The sequence below is a fragment of the Apis dorsata genome, unplaced genomic scaffold (assembly GCF_000469605.1).
Source record: "Apis dorsata unplaced genomic scaffold, Apis dorsata 1.3 scaffold_137, whole genome shotgun sequence".
NCBI classification, from domain to species: Eukaryota; Metazoa; Arthropoda; class Insecta; order Hymenoptera; family Apidae; genus Apis; species Apis dorsata.
The window spans coordinates 558,223-570,760 of record NW_006263429.1 but is presented as its reverse complement, the minus strand read 5'-3'; the positions used below and the strand labels follow the sequence as shown (position 1 = coordinate 570,760).

General features: G+C 26.9%; 1 protein-coding gene across 3 annotated transcripts in view; it reads right to left on the bottom strand.

Moving 5' to 3' along the window:
• Positions 1-3,603: 3,603 nt before the first annotated feature.
• The window catches only part of LOC102671480 (protein artichoke-like), a 16,024-nt gene continuing 7,089 nt past the window's right edge, over positions 3,604-12,538 (bottom strand). The window contains exons 2-3 of one of the 3 annotated variants that reach the window (XM_031509327.1): positions 7,849-8,138; positions 3,604-5,682 (exon numbers count right to left, since the gene is read on the bottom strand). In XM_031509327.1, the coding sequence (XP_031365187.1) occupies positions 3,784-5,673 (1,890 nt within the window). In that variant the 5' untranslated portion in view covers positions 5,674-5,682; positions 7,849-8,138 and the 3' untranslated portion in view covers positions 3,604-3,783. Of the gene's footprint in view, positions 5,683-7,848; positions 8,490-12,538 lie in introns of those variants that run through there. The other 2 variants (XM_006613225.2, XM_031509328.1) reach the window with 2 other exon arrangements.

Below are 12,538 nucleotides of genomic sequence, written 5' to 3'. Positions count from 1 at the left end.
ATATATATATATATATATATATATTGATTACAATGAAAATTTTTGTTTTAATTGAAAGCATTATATATAAAATTTATAACAGTTTCAAATTAGTTGATTGTGAAATTATGAATTAAATAATAATAATAATAAATTTGTAACTAACAAAAAGATATATCGTATATATATTTTAAATATATTTTTTTATAGTATTTCAATATTTTTTTTGAATTTATATTTTTTTCTCCAAAATTTTTAATAAAGAATACATATAACATTTGTAATATTAAATGAAATATAAATTTAACATGAAAAAGTGTAATATTTAAAATATTTATTATAATAAATTTATAAAAGATATTTGACAAATTTTATTATTTGATCGAAAATAGTGATAATATCAAATTCAATATATAGTTATAAATATGAATCAAATTCATTTATTTAACAAATAGATAATTAAACTCATAATATAATAAATCATCATATAAAAAAATTTTTATATTTTTATAATTTTATTTTTATTTTTGCACTTGTAACTAAAAATAATATTTGATTTATAATATAATTTTATTTTATATTCAAATCTAAAGGTCTTTCAATATATTCTATTCAATATACTTATAGAAGATTTGAATCAATGTTCAAACTTACGATATACTCGATCCCATCACTAGTCGAAGATTCTCTTTGATTTCTGTATACATATGAAATGCTATAATATACTTATGTATATCAGAGAGATATCAAATGGTAGTCCTGGTAGATACACGTTCGATAACCCTGAAATTACCGTTGACTAAACCGGAAGCGGAAAATATACGGGTGTGCAATGTCAGTGCCACGAAATTGCTCGGGACCTTCGTCACGGAACGAATGCCAGTTGGTATGTAAGACCGAATCAGTTCTTTTTACCAAGTCAAAAAAAATGGTGATGAGAAAAATATGAACCGATATATATATATATAATATAGTTTTGATTTATAGAAATCGAAATACGTTATAAAATAATATTTTTAAATGTATAACATATATTCATATATATGATATACATATATAACATATATATGATAATTATAATCAGTAATCTAACATTCTAACATCTAACTAATCTAACTAATCTAACATCTTTCCTCTAACTAAAATAAAATCTTCATACTTGATCATACTTTATGACTTTTCAAAATATCAATTATAGAATAGATCTTTTTCTTTTACAAAAAATTTAAAATGTTTATTTTTGATCATAGATAATTGAATTGATTGATTGAGAAATACCAAATATACTACCAAATATATATATAATCACATGATTATTAAATATAGAGATTTTTACTATTAGAATTGTCTCGAATATTTGAAAATAAAAGATAACAATTACTAAATATAAAATATAAGACTCAAAGTAAATATATTCAAATAGAGATTTCCATAGCAACTATATATATTATTTTTGTCTTTTTTTTGTAACAATTGAAATGACAGGAGAGATCTATCTTGGTAATAACTCTGGCTTATTATGATGATTATGATATTGTCAAAATCCATTCTTTCGCGAAGAAACTTTATGACAACTTTTTCAAGCGAGACTTGCGGCATTGTTGTTGATCCATCAAAAATCGTAATAATAATTCAAATAATACAATAGTACATCTTGATCTTAATTAAGAGGTTTAACGATAATTTTTCTTTTGTTCAAAAATATAATTTTTTAATTGCAGGAAACATGTTATTATTTCGAAAGTTATTATTTCGTATTAATTTTTATTATATTATCTTTTGCATAAAAGTTTTGTGATCAAATTTTTTCAAAATTAAAATTTTTCTGAATATTGTTGTTGATTCATTCATGATAATTGTAATAATAATGTGAATAATATAATGATATTATTGCATTTTTGCAATTTTTGTAATCACTGCATTAATTCTTCGTATTTCTTCAATCAAATGGCATATAAAAGCTTTTCAGATTTATTATATATTTTACATATTTATATTATGCAAATAATTTTTAAATGGCATATTAGATTCTTTCAGATTTTACATGTTTATATAATATAATAAATTTTAAAAAAATTCATTGTTGTATATTTTTAACTATGTATTTTTAAATTAGATGATTAAATGTACGAGAAAAATTATATAAATTTTATATTTGCAATAATTTTACAATACAATAATGAAAATGAATAAAAACTTCAATAATAAAAACTTCAATATATCATTAAGCAAAGTTAAATCTAGAGATAGATTTCTTGAACTTTGAAATCTAACCTAAAAAAAAGAGATCCATTTCTTATAAGAAACTTTAAAACTTTGTACTTATTATCCGAAAAATCACATAAAAAAAAAAATAAATAAATAATATTGATGAATAAAGAGTCATTTTCAAAATATCCATTTCCAAATATTCGATTCATATGTAATAAAGATTTATGCAAAAATGTCTTCAGTCTTTTAAAAATCAGTTTTCAAGATACAATATTTGTTTTTTTACAAAATTTCTTACAAAATAGTAGATAATATAATTAATAATAAATAATATAGATATTAATAATTTTGTTTTCTTACAAAATAAAATCATTTCCTAGGTTTTGAAATCTTATCAAAGTTTTGAATTCGATTTTTAACAACATAAAAATCAATATTAAACCCACCTCTAATCAAATTCAAACAATAAACTATGTTGTGCTCCTGTTCCCACGGATCGTTTAGCAAAACATTGAAAACGATTGCGAGAAGTGTGTCGATTTTCCTCAAAATCCGGTCACCACTTTGTGATTCTAAGTTCTCATAGAAGTCAAGGTTAACTAGTCGTAAACCACAATATTTTATAGTGCATTTACATTTAATACGTCTATCCATGTAGCGCACTTAAACGTATTCTTGGGAGAAAGCGAATATACCGAGTAACCAGTTTATGAAAATTACTAGTGATGACCATCGAATGGTCGCCTTTCACGGCTGAATACGTATACCGAATTTGAAAGCCTTTAATCGTTAAACGAAGATGGCGTTGCAATGAGATTGCTTCTTTTCTTTATAGTAATTTACGCGCAATTAAGATTAAATTTATGTGATTATATTTGAAGATTTATGTATTATTATACAAGATTGCCATCATTTCGATGCTATTGTTTGTAAATCTAATCACAAATCATGTCGTTAAGGTGTTACACAATAGAAATGAAATCTGTTGTTTATGTATCAGTGAATTAGCTTATATTATTTTTTGATTAATTTCATCGAAATTAATATAGTATTAAATTGTTATTTCTTTTTAATTATTTGTCTTTTCATTTTTTCATGAATTAGATGAGATATGCAATATACTTTTTATATTTAGACAAAAATTGCTTTGCTACCATTCAACAATTGTAAAAAAATTTATATTAAAAAAGATTTTGAAGATACTTAGATTAAGTATAATTATAAAATTATATCAATTAATAATCTTTAAAAATTTTTATATTTTTTATTTTAAAGAAAAAGTTCTTATATTTCGAAAAATAATTCATATCGTACAGTGATGATCAACGAAGATTACAGACGTATAAAGCAATGCATAATTATAAATATTTATAATATAGATATTAGAAATTCAGCAAAAAATGAAACTATCAACTATCAGAAACATCTACTTACGTATGTATTTAAAGCAAAACCACAAAAAGAGATCCTTTCGTATGAAAGAATATCTTAACCTCAATATTTCCATATCGAATTATAATTCTTACATAAATCATAAGAATTAAAATAAATGAATATACAAGTCATTAATCAAATCATTAATGAGTCATTCCATTAGATATCCTCGAATAATGCACCTTGAATTTCTTTCAGCTGATTTTCATAAATATATATGGAATTTCCTCTTGCCAAACTCAATCCGTAGAGGGCTCCATTTTGCAGTTTCTGAATCGGATTCCTCGAGATGTTCAATATACTCAAGCTGGCTAAATTCTTGCAAGAACCCTTCGGTATTTCATTAATCTGATTTTCTATCAACAGAAGATGTTTCAACTGAGGCAATCCTTCATAGCTGTCACCGTCGATCATCGTCAAAGTATTATTATTTAAATAAAGATCTCTAAGTGTAGGTAGATCGAAAGTTCCACTTGGGATGGTTGAGATTTTATTTCCAGTTAAAGACAACGTGAATCTGGGAACATTGACGAAGCTTCCCTTTTCCAAACTGTTTATCTCATTGAAATCGATGTGAAGGTATCCCAAATTTTGTGGTAAGTCTGCAAACATATTGGCGGTGATTTTTTGTAACTTATTCGAGCTTAAATTTAAATCTTTCAAATTTTCCAGTCCCGAGAAAGTTCCTTTTTGAAGTTCTCTCAAAGAATTTTGATAAAAATTCAAAGTAGTCAATTGCTTCAGACCGTTGAATGCATCACGTTCGATCTCCACCAATCTGTTTTTAGTGATAATCAAAATCTGAAGCGAATCTAATCCTTTAAAAATATCATTCTGAAGTCTTTCGATCTGATTGTTAACCAAATTTAAATAAATCAGATTAGGCAGATTCACGAATGTTTTATCAGGGATGGAGGAGAATCGATTCTTTGCCAATATGAGAACTTGCAAAGTACTGGGCAAACTGGAAACGAACGAGAGACTTTCTAATTGATTTTCGAAGAACGTCAGAGAGGTTAGGTTCGTCTTCGCAAATGCACCATCTTCGATCTTTTCCAGAAAATTATTGCTAAGATTCAAGATTTTTAAATGTCTATTTTCGATCACCTGGCTCCATATGCATCTGATTCTATTTCCTCTCAAGTTCACATAAATCAAATCTTCGGGAAGATCGTTAAGCAATTCTTTCGTGATCTCCGTGATCTCGTTGTTGGACAGATCTAAGGAAATTATCGGAAGATATTGTAACTGATACCACTTCTCGTGGAATCCTTTGATTCCTAGTCCTTGCAAACTGACCGATCTTTTCTCTTTGTTCACAGGTATCTCCAAGCATCCATTCGCCACCGAATTATTTTCGAGCGGTTCTATAGAAAGAACTATGTTATTCGGCATGCACAACTTCAGCTTCTGATCTTTCAGTATCTCGTTCTTTGTGGTCGGCATGTTACCATTCAACGCATTGCGTTCTGATGCTAATTCTATCTCCGTCTCCGTACTCTCTATCGTTTGAATCATGGTAAGCTCGGCTTTCATCTTCTCTAAATTCTTCAATTCCTCGTCGTCTTTCAGAAACGAATTCGTGAACGTACCGGTACTTATACTCCAAAGATTATTTCCCTCGGTCAATATGGTGGTCGATTTCGTGAGACCGAACAAATGTCCTCTGCGAAGATGAAGCACGGGATTGCAAGAGATGTTTAACACTCGAAGCTTCTCCAAGCGGACGAAGAGGTATTCCAGGTTCTTCAAATTGTTCTCCGCTAAGGAGAGGTACTCCAGATTCGAGAGATTGGAAAACATGAACTCTGGAAGGGATTCGAGAGAATTGTTGGCGAGGCTCAACCATTTTAACGTGGATACGTTATCTAAGGCGTTCTTTTCCAGGTGACGAATCCCTAAGCCAGATAAATCGAGTTCCTCGAGGGGTGTGCTGTGAAATAGGACGTTCCTTAGGGTTCCATTCTCGATATCCAGGATGTAACTCTTACTAGTTGGCTCGAGTGGCGCGGCAACCACCAAAGGAAGGAATAGTATGGTAAATAACATCGTAAATACCTGGAGAAAAAGTAACTTTTATGGTTTCTACGGCTTTATTTTATTATTTTGGTATATAGATGTGCTTTAAAAATAGATGGTTAAATTTTGGTAACGTATTCTATAATTATAATTTTTCTAAGAATGAAAACAAAACATGTATATAATTCAAAAAATTCTTCTTTTTCTAGATTAATCATTATATAATGATTTGATAATCATTGATGATCAATAAAAGAGAAGAGTAAATGATGAATAATAGAAATGAATAAATAATGTATAAATTTTACAGCAAAAAAATGTAAAACAAAATTACAGATAAAAAATTAAGTACTAATATAATAATCAATAAAAATGATGAAGAATAAAATAGTTATAAAAACAAACGATTTTTTATTACATTACAAATATTTCTTTTTACTTTTATTTTAAAAATGTGAAAATTTATTTCAGACATTTACGTGCACAAATATGCAAAATCGTCGAACAGTGAATATACGCTGAATAATTTCACCGATATGAGGCTTTATTGAAAAGGAGAAAACGAACGCTTAATATGTTCCGAAATTTGAAAAATAATTTTTTTTAGATGAATTTATGGATCTATCCGGTATAATGAGGTTATTGAAATTGCCATAACCCTTTATCCTTTCTTCCGAAGGAAACTTACATCACTGCATGCATAGTATAACCGGTTCTACTACTTCTTAAAATCGAATGTTACGAAGCCCTGTTTATTTGTTTTCGATGACTGTTCTTTTTAATGGCGCGAATAGGATTGGTGGTAAGATGGGATGCTAAACGCTGGAAAGTAATTGCTGTTGAAAAATAAGTATTGAAGGATTTATAATTAGAATTATAAAATTTATTTACGATAGAGTTTCTAATTATGTTTTATTTAAATTAATATCTAATTCTGAATATTAATTTTTCTAAATTTAATTTATCGAAAGATGATGGAAATTTAAAATTAAAAATTAGAATTAAATATTATTGATAAAATTTCTTGACAGTAATTATTATATTATAAATGAATATTATAATCAGTTTTTTTAGATAACTGCATAATTAATATTTGAATAATTGTCTTGAAAATGTTCGATGTTTGAAAAATATATTAAAATAAAGTTTGAATAATATCATTTAGTTTATTTGGCAAAATTTTCAATTTGACATTGTGAATAATATTAAATTTTGCTAAAAGATATTCCAAATATTAAAATGATAAATATTTTTTTATTATTGTTAAAATTCTTATTTCCAGATGAATGGAATAAAAAGAAAAAAGACATCTCTATTATTCCATTGAGGAACTTTAATCGAAAATAAAAGGAAATAATTATTATATATATTCTGTTATCTCCAATCTTTTATCAAATTATTATATACAATTTATTACTCAACTGTATCTATTTTAAATAGATTTAACCATTAAATAGCCAGTAAACAATTTTACATCATAGAAAAAAGATCCAATGTTTTCTTAATTCACTCACGTGAACTATCGAGATCCTTCAAATTATAACTTTCATTAATCATATATTATTTATTTTAGAATATTTACATCATAGAGAAAAGAATCCAACGATTAAATCGTTATGTATCGTTACGTAATCGATTATGTAAATTATTAATATCTTTAAAATTATTTTGTTAATTATATATTATTTATCTATTTTAAAATAATTATTGAAAAACTAAACAATCTTACATCACAGAGAAAACAATTCATCAATAATATATTATTTAGATTTCTTTTTCATTTAGATTATCCAAATGAACTATTATATATTTATTAACCATATATCTATTTACCTATTTTAGAATATATTTAATCACTAAATATAACAACAATTATATTATAGAAAAAAAACCTTGTCAATACATTTCTTTACTGAGATTAGACATTTATGTAAATCCTTAAAATTATGAATTATTATACATTTATTAACTCTATATTATTTGTCTGTTTTGCACTTAAAATGCACTTAGCTATTTAAACATAGCAAAGAATATTACATTACAGAACAAAAATTTTGTCAATAAGATTTATGCAAATCTTTTAAATAATGAACTATTTTACATTTACTAACCATAATCTTTTTTCTATTTTAGATTTTACTTAGTCACTGAGCATAGCAAACAACATCACGGAGGAAAGATCTTGTCAATAATACGTTTCCTTACCTTAGTCACGCGAGCAATGGGAATTCCTGAAACGGTGTACCTAGAACTGTAGACCGAAAAGGACTGTCCTGAACTGTCCACTCCCTAGGACGTGGTTCTCCCGCAACAGGATTCCTTGGAACACGAGCAATCGCGAAAACAGGTCTTGCAAGCTTTTATACCCTGTGGATTTCACGTGTGTTCGCGAAGATTCCATAGATCCTTGTGTACGCACACGTACCCTGGATATATGTAAAGACGATTGAACGGTTTGAGTGGGAGGTGGTGGTAAAAAGAACAAAAAGAGGAAACTGCAAACAACAAGTTCATGGAACTTCTGTTAAAACTGGCTGTGGTTAGCTATTAGAAGCGAAATCTCGTCACGTATCGGCTGTCATGGAATAGGAAGAGATGTACGAATAGGTAAGCTTCGCGACCATCCTTGAATCGAATCGAATCTATTATTGATTCAATCTATTCGAGGAACTCGGCCTTTGTAAGGTTTGTGATTTATTCAAAATGAGAATTTTCAACGATTTTCTTTTTGCAGAATTTTTCGTTGTTTCAATTGGATGAAAGTTGATCCATTAAAAAATTGAGGTTAAGTTTCAATTCGTGAGTCATGATTATATTTGCTAGAAAAATTTTCTATGAAGGAGTAAGAGAAAGAGTATAGTTAATATATTAATAATACTTCGGTAATTTGTTTTTTTCTTCAAGTTCATTTTTTATTTTGTATCACTATTTGAAACAATCAAATCATTTTGATATTTTAAATTCTAGAATTATTTTAAAAGATTTTTGCTATTAAATAAATTTATTTATTATTATATGTTACAGTCAAAATTTGAAAAAATCAAGGATAAAATTTGAAATGTTTATTGATTTTAGGTAATATTCAAATTATTCCAATTTTTATAATGTATTAACTTAAATCTAATTCTTAGACTAGTGGCTAATAAACAATTGTAAATTACCTTAAGTTATATATTAGATTAAGTCTATTGTTACTAAGCACTTTTGTCTGGACAAAATTAAAATTGTTTTAGATAAGAATTCATTTCTAACATGTACATATGTTTTTTTTTAGCATTTATTTTTATTTCGAATAAAAAGTGACAAATACTATTTTCACAACGAACAAAAGATGTGTTAACTGCTAATGAAATTGTGTGGTCTTGAGTTTCGTAACAAAATGGTTCGAACGTAAAGTGAAGATCATAAATATTTCAAGTATAGTGGAATATGTTTGGAATACAGATGCGTTTAAAGTTCGCCAAGAAATGGATGTGTACACACGAGGATACCATATGCGGCAAGTTTCTTTTGCTCCTTTATCGAGGTACGTTTGTGATCGTTACGTGGAAAGATTCGATAAACGAGTATTCCCTATATACAAAATCGTTCAATTTGAATATGAAAATTGATAAAATCTGATCTCTCATCATAACAGAATGGATCATACTTGGAATCGAATATTTAGAAGATAGAAATATTCCAATTTCTCTAAAAGAGTTGAAAATGCATAAAATATTAAATAAATTTATTTTTTAAGTAAAATTTTTTACAAATCATTTTTATATAATACTATAATTTTCATTGACTTATAAAAATTCATATTTTAATAAAAACTAATTTTCGTTTCATCATTAGAACTTACAAATGGCAAATAGAATTTCGCCCTACGTTTCGTATTGTCAAGTGAATTGACTTGGTTCGACGAGCATCCTCGAAGGTACTCGTTCCTGCAGGAGAGATAAATCCTTGGACGGCACACGGTATTTCTACGACCAATTTGAAATGTTCGTGACCAGGCAGGAGGAGACGGTAAAGTCCCATCCAACGGGGTCGATGTACTTCCGGAACTTGGAAAAAATGTTTGCACGTCGCGGAGGTGAGAACCACTGGATTCCAGCGGATCGCGGTTATTACGTTGTTACAAGGGTAGGCAAAAGCTTTGAGATTCGTAGTTCTCTCACGGTTACGTATGAGATGATTTTCTCGAATTCTATTCGAAAACAAATGTAATAACTGTAACAAAATAAAATCAATTTTGCTAATGAATAGCAAAGTCAATAGCATTGTTAATTAGATGATAATTTTGGTCTGTCCATTGACAAATCATTATATATGTAAAGGGTTGTAAAAGTATGGAATACTGTTTTTGAGTTTATTAGAGAATTCTTTATACAGTTTGTATATGTTATAAATACAATCATCTTCGCTAACAATAATCGTTATTGACAATCAAATGAGAGAATAGAAATTTTGATTTTTTCTTCAACGAATCATTGTATATAAAAAATTATCGCTACGTGATGGCATTGATTTCAAGATTAGTAAGCAGAAAAGTATACAGTTCGTAACGCTGCAAATACAATCGTCTCCATTAAAAATAGCCATTAAGAATAGCCATTTGTCCATTAATTGATGATAAAATAATGATTTTAATCATTTTTTTTATCGATTTCATCATCGAAAAAAAATCACTGTACATAAAGAATTATTATCTTGATATTTAAGCATTATAGCATTGCTTTCTAAAGAGAGAAATATTTTGTATATTCTAAAGTTTATAACATTTCAAAACATTATTATCATTAACCTATATCAGAATAATTTTTTCTTAATTAAGAGATAAAAATAGATTTAAATTCCATCAAAAATTTCCTTTGAGAAGAGAATGAAAGAAAAAATATATAAAGTATATAATATATAATTATAATTATTAAACTAATCGTTATGGCTCAAATACAGCTAAGCGAAGATGAAAGCATAAATACTAAACATTGTCTTTAGAATCCACTTTAAGAAAGAATCACCTTATACATAGTATGTACATAACATCTGAAAAAGTTGTACCTTCAGTTGGCGTCGAGTTAATTAAGTTTGCACGTCTGCCTTTCGAGATCGGATACAGTGCATGAGTATACCGCCGATAGACTTCGAATACTGAAAGGATACATGAATTATTTTGCAATGATCGTTTCCCGTTTTTCTTACGACAGTCGTGAGAATCGACTTTACAATCGGCAAATAGAATCAATAAATCGCATGAGTTTCGACTAAAAAAATTTTATTTTATTTCCACTAATATCAAAGTGAATGATTTGAATTTCTTTAAATTTAATTAAATTAGTTTGAATAATTTTTTTCGTTAAAATTTGCAAAGAATTGATTATTAACTATTTTTTTTTGAATAATGCGAAAAATTCAAAATATTGAATATCTCTCATAACCTATAAAATGAAAAAATTTTCTGTTGATATTTTTCAATGTGTCTATATCCAAACAGAGTTTAGATACCAACTCATTGAAAAAAATAACTAGTTAAAATTTCAAATAAATAATAACTTTATTTAAAATGTTTGAATAATATTTATTTGTAACTATTATAGTTGAATTCGCTCTTCATATAACTTCGACTGTTTAACGATTATTCAATGTTTTGAGTAATAAATTATTGATGATAAATTAATGAAATTTATTCTTAATTCAACCATTAAAATTTTTTCCATTTCTGCTTTGAAACTTGATTTATTTATTTATATTGATTTAACTAAAATTGTTTTGTAAAATTTATGAATTTACGATGAGTCGTTTCACAAATTCTGTTAATTAATTAATTAATTAATTACTTTTCAATCGAATCTAATCGATATAATTGCTACGATCAAAACGGCTAACGAGAATTATGATTTACATTGCAAATTAATGTTAATTATCCGTGGCTAAAAATTTCTGCATGATTTATAAAAAGGATGAAATGCATGCAGTATACGGCGAATTCAACAATTCGACAGATATGTTATTAAGAGCTTTAACGTAGCGTGCAATCACCGTCATTCATTAAACCAAATTATAATTTTAATCATGTCTAATCATGACAGGCATGGATGCACGAAAATTTCTTATTGGCTGCTCGTTCTGCTTCGTGTTAGCTCTTATAGGTGATGATGATGTATGTGTAAAAAATCGATTATATTTGCAAAAGAAGAAAAGGGAAATAGGAAAAGAATATTCGAAAAAAATGAAAAAATATTTTTGCAAATGTTTGCAATATTTGTAATTGTCATATTTGATTATAAAATGAGATGATTCTCTAGCATCGCTAACAATGAAAAAATCGAAAGGTATCATGTTAAATATAATTGAATTTCGATATATCTTCAATTTTAGACTAACGTTATTCTCTTTGGAATAAAAACAAAACTCTTCGAAATTTCCATGAACTATTTCGCGATCTATCAAGTTTTTAGGAATAATTTAATGGGAATACATCGCAAATTTACTTATATTCTAGAATTAAAACATCTTTAAGTATTATTTTTAAATAGAAATAAATAATAAAAAAAACTAAAGAGGACAACATGGCGCAAAACGTAAAATAGTCATAATCTAATATACAAACGTTTTACTAGAACTCATCAAATTTTCACAAACAATTTCATAAAAAAATTAAAATTCAAACATGCTGTGATTTAATCGAATTATAAAATATCTCAAGATAATCAAGAAAAATAATAAAACTTTCTTATTTCAAAAAGACTGCAGGAAAAATAATTAAATCTTTATATAAATTATAAAGTATATTTCCTTTATAATAAATGAAAGATTATTTCTTGTTTACCTAATAATATTAAAAAAAGAAAAAAGAAAATGATTCAAGAAAAATTATCGAAAATCTAGTTTTTCAAACACCATTAAAAAA